The sequence below is a fragment of the Anneissia japonica genome, unplaced genomic scaffold, assembly GCF_011630105.1.
Source record: "Anneissia japonica isolate Jap-2015-1 unplaced genomic scaffold, ASM1163010v1 scaffold2471_len1564793_cov202, whole genome shotgun sequence".
NCBI lineage: Eukaryota > Metazoa > Echinodermata > Crinoidea > Comatulida > Comatulidae > Anneissia > Anneissia japonica.
In genome coordinates, this window is record NW_022709610.1 from 980992 (window position 1) to 993611 (window position 12620).

At 32.3% G+C, this 12620-nt stretch overlaps 1 protein-coding gene across 1 annotated transcript in view; it reads right to left on the bottom strand.

Annotated features, from left to right (window-relative positions):
- LOC117106778 (rho GTPase-activating protein 15-like) overlaps positions 1–12620 on the bottom strand; it is a gene marked incomplete at its 5' end in the record, with an annotated part of 49860 nt that overhangs the window by 12430 nt on the left and 24810 nt on the right. The window contains 4 exon segments of the mRNA XM_033248219.1: positions 768–962; positions 3315–3410; positions 4405–4503; positions 10821–10952. Coding sequence (XP_033104110.1) covers positions 768–962; positions 3315–3410; positions 4405–4503; positions 10821–10952 — 522 coding nt within the window.

Consider the following 12620-nt stretch of genomic DNA (forward strand, 5'->3'; position numbering starts at 1 on the left):
GCTTCTAGTTTCATAATGGAAACCAAAAAAATTAAAGCCACCCAATGTTTGATCTTTTCATCAATGTGCAAAACAGGAAACCGAGATTTAATATCAAGTTATTAACAAAACAAACTGATGTGTGGTTTTGTAAATAGAAAACTTCAAAAATGCTATCACAATTAGTGTTGAATTATTAATACATAATCATTTTAAAGGCAAATGCTGATTACTAGAAAATACAGTAAAATAACCTGTTTAGGCCTATTGGACATCAATAATAAAACATGTCATTATATATAAATAAGATACCTTTTAAGAGTTTTCATATTTTCCAAGGAGCTCTAAGCAAGATTGTGGTGCTCTAATGCTAGTGGAAGCTTAAGAGATCCATCCATTTTTTGAAAAGGCAATTTTAGTTATAGAAACATGACAGTTCAATGTACTTACATGTTACACTAACTCTTATGTTAATGATGATCACTTAGTACAAGAGTAGAAACTTGTGATTGATTGTTTAGTAAGATTAGTAGTGAAGCAGCTATATATATATATATATACACAATACATGGTGCATTAACATAGTGACAAAACTAAAGTAGTAACAAACAAAACTGCACCTCCACCAAAAATATAATAGTACAGTAAAGTATAAAGCAGGAGGATTAAGAAGCACATGAAATGAAGCCTACAGAGTTTGAAAGAGGTAGATACTACAGACAGCTAATAACAAACACACCAACAGACAAGACAACAAAACAAAATATCAAGTACTCATCATATCTTACTTTTGCAGGAAAGGGAGCAGAAATACTAACAAATTCATTTTCTGGGATGCCACCAGGAAGAGTCTTACTCCGCCGTGAATCTCTTTGCACGTACACAGATTTCGCTTTTAAACTACGGTCGCCAGACGCCCGCTTGCTGCGAGTACGCCTCGGTCCAAGATCGTCCAGGTTTTCTGACAATCGTCTAGATGGCAGCTTTAAGAAAAATAGGGGAAGTGCTTTATGCAATTACTGCCTTGAAAAAACTACTTTCATAAAGTTTTTGAGAGACAGAATTACTACTTTGTTATTACAGTTCTATAACCTGGTATTATTTTTTTTTCCAAATTAAAAAAGGGGAAAGGGAAGAATTGGTATAAAAAAAAAGAAAAAAGAAAAGAATACAAAATTTTGGGAAATGATAAAAAACAAAGAAGAAAATGATTTAGAATTGCAAGAATTTAAATAATTGATTATACATTTCATAAACTAAATAGAGGCACATGAAGCAGTTTTCCTAGACTAAACTGCTGATGACAGCTTTCCATAGACTCTGGTAGCTATATATCATGTTTGGTCTTGCTACTTTGCAACAACTTAATAGTGCATAATGATGGTGTTTACCATTTACTGTGCTAATACTGGATTTATAATGCATTTAGATCAGTTTTTTTAAAGCACTTAAATATTGTTTAAACCATGTAATTTCTATCAAGAGTAATTTAGAAAAATAAACATGATCATCATTTTTAATATTAAATGTCATTTTTTTACATAAAAATATATAATGACTAAAAACATTCTGTAACATTGTTAAATGCTCTTATTTTACAGTTTTTATTGCAAATTGTTTCAGTCAATTGAAAACATTAAAAAGTATTATAAGTTTTCACATAGTGTCAGAGCTTAAACAATTCATTTAAACATCTAGGTAAAATATGTACAACAATAAAAATAATAATAGTAATAAAAAATTCTACTTCACTCTAAGGCCAAACTGAGCCAATTTATACGCAAAACTTAAATGTGTTTTAATCCGCATGGAAACGATCAAACTAATTTTTTTAAATGAAACTAAAAATTCTAATTACTGAATTAACTACTAAGAGTCAACAAAATCAATGTCTTCGAGTTGAGAGAATCTTGACCAAAGTGAAGATATGCCGTATAATTGCTATTAACTGGACGTTGGATTGGTTTGGAATCTTCGTTGAGTGATGTACAAAAACAATTGAAGATATGATATAAGTTTATATACAAAAACACCATACTGTACATCTTTCACAAGAGCAACTAGAGTGATGTTGCTTATTTTTTAAAAGGTTTCAACCACAAGGAATATTAGTCAACAGATAGAGAAGAAAACAGGAAACAATTACACACAAAAAGAATTGGGAAAGACTCAACACCCGAAGTGAGAGCCATTACAAATGAGATTCATGATTACTCACAGCACTGCTAATACATTAAAAAAACATTGAAACCAAGAATATTCCATACCAAAAAAATGTATCCTTTCCTGTAAAGATAGCAACACAATGCAGGATTTGAAGGATGTTATTAGTAATATAATATTTTCCTAAATATGATGATGAGAATAATTCCACAAAAGTATAACAGATAGTCAGTAAAATTTCTCAGAAGCATCCAATACTGCGCCGTTTTTATATGCAGGATACACTTTAACAACAACTAGAGATAAGCTTCATATTGAAAAGTAAATATCAATTTCTTCCTCAACAATAAAGACACAGCAGGTATAAAGAAACACAAAGACTAATAATTCACTTCCGTGTTCCTGGTTTTAAAATGGGCGTCATCATTAATGGGAAACACCGGAGCTAAAGGGATTATCCCTATTAAGGAAATTATCTTTTTAAACATACAAGTATAGTAATCAGAATATAACCGAGGAAAAATAAACCACAAAGTTTACATCCTGTTTTTCTGCAAATAAATTAAAATGTTCCTTCTTTCATAAGTTATAGAGTACTACCTCTTTCTCTTAAACTGTCAAAGCCAATAAATTTTAAGATAATAGGGTAATCAATTAAAATAACATAAAACTAATTAATAATATTCATGTTATGATAGCGCCCTAAACAATTAGAGAAACGATGTCTTAAAATTTATAGCATAATAACTGGAACGAAAAAAATATGTAATAATGCAGATAGATTGGAATCTCTTTGAATAATATATTTTGATGTTTTCAATATAAGTAAATAAGACTATATTATATATCATGGACATTAATTATAAATTATATAAAATATATAATACTTAATAGTATCATGCAATAAATTATTATTCATAATATATTTTTCAATTTTTAAAATAAAATAACAATTTCACAGCAAATTAGCAAAGCTGGCATTCAATTATCTTTAATAACAAAAGGAAAAATGTATGTTTTATTCAATTAATTTTGTTTACACAGCAAAAATATTTACATAAATGTTAATAGAATATGTAATTAAAAAAAAAAATCTTGGCACATAAGCTGGAATCAATAATTGATAAAACTATTATTATTTAATTATAACTGACTTAATAATCAATATTTACATTCACATGTGAAAGGTCTGGAAGCTCCCATTTGGAGGAATGACCATTTTCATTGTAGTAGTAAGATCGTCCATTTTCATCTTTATTCATCCGCCACTGAAATAATAAAATAAATAATGTACACAATAAGATAAATACTAATTAGTCATGGGAACCCCATTATTATATGTTTTTTTTTTTGTACTAGTGTATCTCACAATATGAAGAATAGGGAGCATACCTTGTTTGGGCTTTTGCCCATTCCCTCCCTATCCAGGCAATACTGTACATGTTATTCTATTCTATTCATATTTATTTATATAGCGCCTTTCTTTGCAGATACCAGAGCCACGGGGGGCCGACAGAGCCACGGGGGCCGACAGAGCCACGGGGGGCCGACAGAGCCACGGGGGCCGACAGAGCCACGGGGGGCCGACAGAGCCACGGGGGCCGACAGAGCCACGGGGGGCCGACAGAGCCACGGGGGCCGACAGAGCCACGGGGGGCCGACAGAGCCACGGGGGCCGACAGAGCCACGGGGGCCGACAGAGCCACGGGGGCCGACAGAGCCACGGGGGCCGACAGAGCCACGGGGCCGACAGAGCCACGGGGCCGACAGAGCCACGGGGCCGACAGAGCCACGGGGCCGACAGAGCCACGGGGCCGACAGAGCCACGGGGCCGACAGAGCCATGGTTGACGGCCCGGAATAAGAACTCCCTTATAAGGTTCACGGAGAGTTTTTAAGATTTAGTTTGGTCCAAAATTTGCTTTTATTTTTGACCACAATATTAGGGATTGGCAGTCAAAATAACATTATTTGGATAATCTTTAAAAGCATACTTGATTAATCTGGATCTGAATTCTGACTAACTTTTGATGATTTATAACACAAGCATTTGCCAGCAGTCAATGCAGTCTTCAACAAACACTGCACATAATATACCGCGACACACTTACTTAACAAAACAGCTTAACACGTAATTTATTGAACATTAATACTGTTAGTACAAACAACCATGTTATAGTGATAATGCTAAGGAAGTTATAGCACAGAGAAGTTTAATGAAATGTTGGTATTATAGTGGGATTCTGTATTAAAGTATACCGACCCTTTCAGTAGAGTTTTCATGCGTGTAGTACGGAAGACCTGCGTCATCTTGTCCCTTTTGCCATCCTGGGGGCAGTGTTTGGTCATTCAATAATCCAATCTGTTTAAAAAAGACAAGATAGTACATTATCATTAATTAGAAAAAACATCACCCTCAACCAAAGGAGCTTTTCCTCATTCTCACCATAATGAAGGAATGTTGTGCCAGCAAGTGAAGCATCACTTCACTGTTCACATAATTTCCATTAGTTTCAATAATATTTGGAACAGTTTTATGTAATTTCAAATACACATTTTTTTTTCAATACAGAATATTATGGTTATAACATCCTCAATCAATAGCAAACCAAACACACCATAGGAAGTGCACCTACCAATGTATTTCACAGAGGAAACCCAAATTAATGTACCAAACAATGTCCTCAATCACTTTTAAACAACAGACTGCAGGCCTATCTTTAATCAGAGAGCACCCAAATCAATAAGCCAATTCAGAGTTTTAACTGCACATGCCGGTATCCAAGGTGAATCAACATAAACCTATGTTGTGTGAATTGTGTGTACGTCTGTTTATTTTAACTGACCTTGATACGGGCATGCGCAGTTCAAACTGTGAATGACTTATAGCATACCAAACAGCGTCCTCTATCATTAATAAACAACACACTAAAGGAAGCAGTCCATAATGCATTATCAAACATTTTATGAGAGGATCTAGTTAATGTTAGTATAGGTTTAGAAGGATTTGAAAGGTTTGAAATGTAGTTAATACAATTAGTTCACAATTAACTAACAGGCATTGAAGACGAAAAAGACAAAAGTCATTCAATTACAAAACAGTACAGAGTACTTGTCTTCTTTTACAATTCATTACTTCTTATTATTTATACCATTATTCCATGTTTCCAGAGCCTACCTGTATTACCGGATAAAATATTTAAAAAAAACAACTATTTCAGTTTTTTCTCTGTGTAAGCAGCAGTGGGTATCTAGGGGATTTAAATGCATGAAAATTTTCGCGAAGTCATAGAGTTTGAGAACTCTATATCAAAGAAGACGTTTAAGAAATTTCACTGTTAGCAGGAGTATTTTGGTGTTGCACGAAATGCTGCCACCTAGGGGCCTACAGATGTTGATATACAGGATACCAATATCGTGACAAGACATAACCCTGTTGTTTATCATGGCCTACTGTAAAGTTGTCAAAATTCCCTCTGTAACTTCAGTCACTGTATGTTTAGACATAATAATAATAATAATAATAATAATATATTTCAAATTGAATTTGACTGCAGCTGGAATTTGGATGAAACGATACATGTCATTTACATATATGCCTAGTTATTAGTATTCCAAATCTTCACAGCTTTTCCTTCTCCTGATTACACCAAACCCTGTAAAAGTTTAGTACCAATTTTCATAAAATGTGCAAAAATTAGTAAAGTTTTGATCAAATCATAAGGGTGATGGTACAGTATATACACTGAGCCCTTCAAATGTTACTCCTCCATCGCTGATTATATTAACGTATGATTCTTGATTGAATTTAGATCTTTGTAAGCTGGGCTCTTGTAAACAGCTTATCCATGTTGTATGTGACCTAGCTACTCTGTTTAACAAAGTGCAACATACTGTAAATTTTATTTTGAACTTCAAAACAGCATTGATAAAAACACCTGCAAGGATCAAGTTTACTATTGTATGTCTCAAAACGACATTATTATAAATCCATGTTGAGGAAATAGCTGATATAGGATAAAAATAACCTCAAAGTATTACCCTGTTTACTGTACTAAATAAATTAATCTATAATTTTCTTAAGGTTTATATTATATTTAAACAACAGGTTAATTTGTCAGCCTGTGATAATCAATCGATCAATCAATCAATAACATAATACTCCTGGTGATGATTTACATTATTATTTAATATCTAAATTACATATTTTATCGATATTTTATACAATAGTTCTTAATCTTGGTGATAACATAAGGTCTCAGCAAAGTGGTGAGCTGTTTTTGCTAGTAAAATAATTTCAGATGTACTATAAAGGAAAAAAAATACAATAATTCTGAAGTAAAAGGAGATAAATTACAATAAAATAAAATACAGTACAGGCCTATGATCCAGCAGAATAGTAAAAATCTAAATACAGGACGGTATCAGTTGTATAGAAATAGTGGAATCTGTATTACTGTATATAGCATGCACAGATCCAGTAGGGACAACACCCCCTCCCCACACTGCCCTTTTGCCACTTAATTTCAAAATTTCAATGCATATCAATGTTATGTATAGAATACGGTAAGCGCTACTCGCTTCTGAAAATGTTGTGTGTCCCCTCCCCCGTTTGAAAAATTCTGGATCTGCCCCTGTGTACATCAATATATACGTAATTTGCCTGCAGTACAGTAGTATTGTACTGTATCATGTCCTATTATTAATGAGGACAACAATTTAACGATTCTTGCTCTCATGCCATAATCCTATTCTCTTTTCTGGATTCATCAGTAAGGTTAGTCTACAGTAAGTATGGTAGACTATGGAGAATGGGTAAAGTAAATACAATACTTATCACTCAATATTAAAGTTTGTGTATAGGAATTTACAATCTTCCTAACTTAGGTACTACTATTGATCCAACCACATGACCTGTTGTTACACAGTGTTTTCTTTTGCTGAATAACATCTTACGAATGACCAAGTAGAATGAAAAGTTGTGTTAAAGTCTTCTGCATTGTTTGATTCTTTAGCCAGTAAATTTGAAAGAACATTGTATTAAATAACATTAAACTTCCTCCTTTACTTGTCTATGGTTGAAAATGTACAGTAACTCTACAAACATGCAAAATATTAACAACCTATACAATTTATATGTAGGCTTATATTCTATTTTTATGGATATGAATTCTGAAATGGAAATGGAAAAACGAAAATAGCACCCAGTTGAGTATCCAATATAATACACAGTTTTGTATTATAAGTACTACAGGCCTACTCAAGTACTGTATAAACAATATCATACCAGAAAATTGGATTCAATATCTAGGACCCTAGACAAAAAGATAAGCATATTACCTTTTAATTTTACTAGACTGTGCTTTATTTTGAAGTTATTGATAAAAGTAAAAAACTAATTGTACATATTGAATTTATCTAAAAATAGGAAAATTAATTTTTTTAAATACCAAAAATACACTTTTCCTCATGCAGGAAAGGTGAGGCAAATCATAAGAAACCACATTTATATCATCTCAGATGAGTTAACATCATGCAGCTTTCAATTCGTCATGCACTGTTATCAATCTAGTTGATCATGCATGCACAAAAATCAAATTTTTCAATAACCATTTCATCCAGAAAAAAAGTAAAATGCATTTTTATGTTTAAAAAAACAGAAAATCCAAAAGCACTTGTAAAATCATTCACAAAATCAGTTATTTTCTCTTTTTTGCAAAATTTATTTGTAAAATTGGGAGACCACATGCCTATTGGTGCTTCTACCTCTATGTATCTTTGCCTGAAGCTGTATGCTCGTCTACCATTGCCATAATATGCACGACCTCGCTGAGGTCTCCCTGACACAAACTGCCGATTGATTCTAATCTGAAGATTAAATGATATGGTTCGAAATCCAGATTGTTTACAATACATGCAACATGAACAAGGTTTACCTCTTATTAGCTCACCCTATTTATGCAAATAAGCTATGCAAATTATGATTGAATTATGTATGGATCATAACATATCAGAATAGAGTAATGTTGATATGAAAAACAATGTAATTTTACTATTCTATAGATAAATTTGATGAAACAAAGTATGGTATTACCAATGTTTAAAAAAAAAGGAAAAAATAATAATAAACAACTAATGGTGGCAATTTTAAATTATTATACATAATATAGATGATGAGAGTGAATAATACTACAGTAGAACCTCGATTTTACGTACGGTACGGGACCAGAGGGCGTACGTAAATCGGGGGATTCGTAAAATAGTGGTTGGGTTAAATTTGTGGTAACCTTTGACCTAATACGTACGTAACGCTCAATAAACGTATGTACGAACGAACGATGATACCTAGGCTAGACCTAGCCTCTAGGCCTACAAATAAAGCCATGTGTTTAGTGTTCCTATTCATCACTTTACGATGTCATAATAAAGTGTTCAAATAAAACCATGTGTCTAGTGTATTAATTCATCACTTTATATCTTTTATTTAACTAAAATAAAGAACATGAAAATATTGTAAGATTACCTATACGACAAAGGTATAACTTGGGAATTCCCCTTCATGCCTTTTCTAAACAACAGAGATGTAGTGTTGTCTGGGCCTGTTGAGACAAACTAAACCCATGTGCGCTGCACTGAGCGAGCCAACCAATTAGTGTTCGTGTATGTGAAACAGCAACCATGTGCTATGCACTGGGCGAGCCAACTAATTAGCGTTCGTGTACGAAACTATGTCTACTCAGCTTCGTGTAGAAAATTCGACCAGACGAGTTCTTCCATGGTTTGCCACACGAAGCTAAGGAGGAAAGCAATAATTTTGAGCACCATCGGTAGTTTGTCTCTTATACACATCTAGATGTGTATAAGAGACAGCTCCTAAACATGCCATTGTCTTTAGGCCACTTTATGTCTCCAAAGCCTCTTTATTGAGGACAATTTATAGGTGACACCATATACAGTACCATGTAAGCAAGCTATATACTCTATAGCCACCGAAAATACAGCTTCAATCCCCTGAAATAAGTAAAGAAATTAAAAGGAAATCATATTTTAATCATAATGCCATATTTATGTTCCAATTTTATAAATGAGGATGGGCCATCCACTTATATTTATGGCATGATTTTTCATATATAGAATTTTTTCCACATTTATAACAGTAAAATAAGAAATGTAAAATTTAGTAATGGAAAAGTCAAAATCGATATTATTTTCATATGAATGAAAAAATGATTTAATTTCATTTCTGTCATCATAGTAATGGTAATAAAAAAAAAATATGGGATTTGAAAAACGGTAATAAAATGTCATAATGTGTAAGATAATATTTGCATAAACATATAGTAAACTTATGAATGAAATAATTATTTCACTAATTATTCACTACTGTGTTTTAAGCCATGGAATTTTAAAAATGGCAATAAAGAATGCCCTTGGAATATATGTAATATGGGAATGGAAATATTCATGGAATTTGAAAACAACTGCAATGGAATTTCAAGCTGTTTGTACTATTTTCCAGGTTCGATTATGCAATTACAGGGTCGTTAATGTCTTAGGTACTTGGTATAACTTGGGAATTCCCCTTCATGCCTTTTCTAAACAACAGAGATGTAGTGTTGTCTGGGCCTGTTGAGACAAACTAAACCCATGTGCGCTGCACTGAGCGAGCCAACCAATTAGTGTTCGTGTACATGAAACAGCAACCATGTGCTATGCACTGGGCGAGCCAACTAATTAGCGTTTGTGTACGAAACTATGTCTACTCAGCTTCGTGTAGAAAATTCGACCAGACGAGTTCTTCCATGGTTTGCCACACGAAGCTAAGGAGGAAAGCAATAATTTTGAGCACCATCGGTAGTTGTTCATCTCACACAGTTCACGTGGTTTTGGATTATAACAACCCGGTATTAGACTCAATCAACGTTGCTGTTTAATGAAAATACGTTGCATTATGGTTTGTTTATTGTTATAGTTTATTGTTATATTCTTTTTACTTATGGTTGCTCTCAAAAGGGCTGATTGTAGGGCCGTTTGTTTTGAATATTTTCGGGGTTTTTGATGACGTCATCGTCCATACGAGGCGTACGTAAAACAGAGGGTTCGTATAACTGGGGTACGTAAAAACGAGGTTCTACTGTATAACAAACTGTACTATACGCAGTTGCTAAGAAGGAACAAATCATTCAATAAAAACAAACCACAAGGAAAATCTGTTGGTAATTGTGTCTGTATTGTTGTTGTTGCCTGTTGCTAGTGCAAGAGCACATTTGGCCATAACACAGGTAACAGCCATCAAGATAAATCACAGTTGTTAAAAACAGACTGCATTTAAAAAATAACTTACACATAGTCATAAAAAAACAGATGAAAAATAGCATTCATCAATAAAACAAACAATAAAAGGATATAGCAACAATAAACAAATAAATACAGACACATTTGTTGAAAACACAAATAGCATTCATCAACAAAACAAAAAATAAATGCAACAATGGCAACAAAAATAAATACAGACACAGTTGCTTACAACAAAAACAGCATTCATCAACAAAACAAAAAACATAAAAGTAGCAACAGCAACAGACACAGTAACTGTTGTTGACAATGAAAACATCATTCATAACCAAACAATAAAACAATAGATTCAAAACAATTTAAAGTAGTGAATGTAATACATACTGCTGGAGCTGAATATTCAGGTGATGCTGCCGGACGGACTTTAGCAGGTGAAGTGCCACTCGGATGAAAAGTTGAGAAAGATTTACTGGGTTGTGAACTAGAGTCTACTGGAAATCTTGGAATAAATGAATTCTACAAGAAAAAACAAGAACAGATTTCAATTGCATTTTCTACAGTATTTTGTAACTTCCCATTAAAACAGAACAAAACAACAAAATAATACTGTAAATTTCCACAAAAGAGCCAACCATGCATTTCTCAAGATTATCTATTAAAAATATTATAATTTAACAAATACATAACACTGAACATTATATTACAACTAACTATTTAATACTATAATTAAGTTTGACCTATTAATATGAATGGTGGCTTCATTAAACCCGTCTGACCTTGTCTTAATGAGACAGATGATTCATAGAATAGTGGGAGTATTCCTCAAAAAACAGACAAATAAATAGAGTAAAAAAGTAAAATTAGGTTACATATTTTACAGCACATAATATGTGTTTTATACATTGTATGTAAACATATACACACACACAAAACAAAACAAAACAAACATAACAAGAATTGATCAGATTACTGAAAGACTTTATGTGAACTCTGAACTCTACTATAATAGATATTTTCAATGATTTGTTTTATAATAAAAAATATATACTGTACACTACAAAATATTAAATTTTGTACAGGAAATTTTAAAATAAAATTGATAAAAACTGCTCTATTGACAATATAAATATCTTGTACCTCATTCTTTTAAATCTGAAACATTCAAAATTAATTCCATACTCCATGATCTTTCTTTGGGAATACTGTAAAGTACATGCCCCATATTAAAAAAAAATTCTGGATTTAAAGGTGCTTTACCATTTAGTTGGAAACAGCACATTTGTGAAAATGACACAGTATGAATTTATTACAAGTGCAAAATATTTGCATAATAATTGATCGTATAGTTTATTAAAAGACAGTTGTTTAATCAGAATTAAGTGGTTAACAAACATAACAAGAATTGATCAGATTACTGAAAGGCTTTATGTGAACTCTGAACTCTACTATAATAGAAATTTTCAATGATTTGTTTTATAATAAAAAATATATACTGTACACTACAAAATATTAAATTTTGTACAGGAAATTCTCTATATATAACTGCAAATACTATATTTGCATATTACTACATTTATCCTCATCTATCAATCTCAGATGTGTATAAGAGACAGATATTTTACAGCACATAATATGTGTTTTATACATTGTATGTAAACATATACACACACACAAAACAAAACAAAACAAACATAACAAGAATTGATCAGATTACTGAAAGGCTTTATGTGAACTCTGAACTCTACTATAATAGATATTTTCAATGATTTGTTTTATAATAAAAAATATATACTGTACACTACAAAATATTAAATTTTGTACAGGAAATTTTAAAATAAAATTGATAAAAACTGCTCTATTGACAATATAAATATCTTGTACCTCATTCTTTTAAATCTGAAACATTCAAAATTAATTCCATACTCCATGATCTTTCTTTGGGAATACTGTAAAGTACATGCCCCATATTAAAAAAAATTCAGGATTTAAAGGTGCTTTACCATTTAGTTGGAAACAGCACATTTGTGAAAATGACACAGTATGAATTTATTACAAGTGCAAAATATTTGCATAATAATTGATCGTATAGTTTATTAGAAGACAGTTGTTTAATCAGAATTAAGTGGTTAACAAACATAACAAGAATTGATCAGATTACTGAAAGGCTTTATGTGAACTCTGAAC